This window comes from Echinops telfairi, unplaced genomic scaffold (genome assembly GCF_000313985.2).
Source record: "Echinops telfairi isolate 266 unplaced genomic scaffold, ASM31398v2 ScPeMD7_7420;HRSCAF=8458, whole genome shotgun sequence".
NCBI lineage: Eukaryota > Metazoa > Chordata > Mammalia > Afrosoricida > Tenrecidae > Echinops > Echinops telfairi.
Window position 1 is genome coordinate 46,167,043 of NW_022111320.1, and position 1,930 is coordinate 46,168,972.

The following is a 1,930-nucleotide window of genomic DNA, read 5'->3' on the forward strand; positions in this document are numbered from 1 at the left end:
AGGATCCCACTCCTCCAGTGCACATAGGGTTAAGGATAAATCACACAGCCAATGGTGCTCAGATAAAAGCGAAAGATACTGCACGTGAGGACTCCAATCAAGAAACAATATGGAGATATCTTAAGTAATAGTTTTCTTGCTGTTTTTCAGGCATTACTTAATACTTTTCATTCATATTTTAAAACTATTTCTTATCATCTAGTTTTGTGTACCTCTTTTTATTGTTCTTATATAAGTATTAACTGTATGAAATAATAAACTACCTTTTGGATATATCTTTTTATACTTAAAAAGGCCATTAGGGAAGCAAACCGGTTGTTCCATGATTTGAACACCACCACTGTGTGCGTGTGTGTGTGCGTGTGTGCGTGTGTGTGCGTGTGTGTGCGTGTGTGTGTGTGTGTGTGTGTGTGTGTGTGTGTGCTGGAGTTCCTGAAATTCTCAAGATGTTACCAATATCCATAATGAAAAGAGGGATGGTGAGTTGCAGGGAGCAAAGTGAGAAGAATGCTGTGAGAGCAGAAGTCACGAGTACCCCGCCCACCTCTACTCCACTGCACATTAACGCCCCGTTCACAGATGAACAAAGCCATGAATGAGTGTCAATTCTCATTCTCCCCCAGGTTTCTTGACTTCTCCCGAAAGAAGTTTGTTCTACCAACGCAATCTACCTGTGAAGGAGACGACATCCGGGGGGCAGTAGAGTGGCTCTCAGGGCAACTTGCCCAGCTGTGCCTCAAATGACTCCCTAGGGATTACATTCCACAGAATGGGCACGGGACTGCACCGTGTAGTGGACATCCCATGCGAACTTGTCTCCATTCACTGATCCGTTCTTTGATCAAACAGACTTTATGAAAGGCCTTCCATGTACTAGACGTGCTTCACCGAATGGGTCACTCACCATTATTTAATAATTGTCTATTTTAAATATGACATGAGCAATTCTCCTAACAACAACAACAGCAACAACAACAATGCCACCTGAAACTGTTATTTTAGGAATATGAGAGCAGATTGCTGGTGTATAGTGGTGGGAACATGATCTCTCCCCACCATCCAGTGGAAACTACAAGACTTTCTTCCTACTTTGTCTGCTACCAGCTATATTAGTACAACAGGGTCTTCTCTCTGCAGCCTGTCAGTCATCCGAAAGGCGCCGCCTTTGGGAAAGTCGGTGTTTCTGGGTCGTGAGGGGTAAAAAGGTGGAGCCACATGGAGAAAGATGTAGGAAGACGGACAGCTGCAGGGAGACCAAGGCTGCTGTGACGGGGCAGCTGTTCACCTTCTCGTTCAGTACTAACATACCTCGTGTATTGTGCTTCGTGGATAGTGTCTTTCATAAATGAAAGTCTGTGGGAACCCCCTGTTGGAACAAATCTATTGGTGCCACTTCCCCCCTAACACCACGTGCTCACTCCGTGTCTCTGTGCCACGTTTTGGTCATCCTCAGAGGATTTCAATGTGTGATTGGCCACTTCATTGATGATGGTATCCTCTAAACACAACTTCTATAGGCACTGGAAACATGATTTCCTGCTTTGGGGATATTCCTTTTACTGTGAGGGTCTGGAACGGAACCCGCAATATTTCCAAAGTATACCTGTACTCACATGCATTTCCCCTGAGGTGTTAGGCTGGCTTTCCAAATTATAGGGACGCCTAGGGGCAAACAGCCTCAGCTGTGCCATGCGCCCACCCTGAGGCCTGACAAGGTGACTTGATGTCCCCAGAACTCAGTTGCTTTTGATGGCATGTCCCTCGTGAAACGTTAGCTAGCCTTCACATTCATTTTATTCATGGGTTTTGCTCTGTCTGTATGGAAGGCCAAGAACGCAAAACTGGGGTGAGAGGAGGTTTTCTTTTCTAGCATCTAAATTGAGAAAAGAAAAAAGCTTAAAAAGTAGAAGGTTCTCTTAAGAGCAGTGAC

The 1,930-nt window shown here is 44.9% G+C and overlaps 1 protein-coding gene across 1 annotated transcript in view; it reads right to left on the reverse strand.

Annotated features, from left to right (window-relative positions):
* The window catches only part of CPNE4 (copine 4), a 521,121-nt gene that overhangs the window by 157,416 nt on the left and 361,775 nt on the right, over window positions 1-1,930 (reverse strand). Inside the window, exon 7 of the mRNA XM_004704001.2 lies at window positions 848-863. Within this exon, the coding sequence (XP_004704058.2) occupies window positions 848-863 (16 nt within the window). The remainder of the gene's footprint in view (window positions 1-847; window positions 864-1,930) is intronic.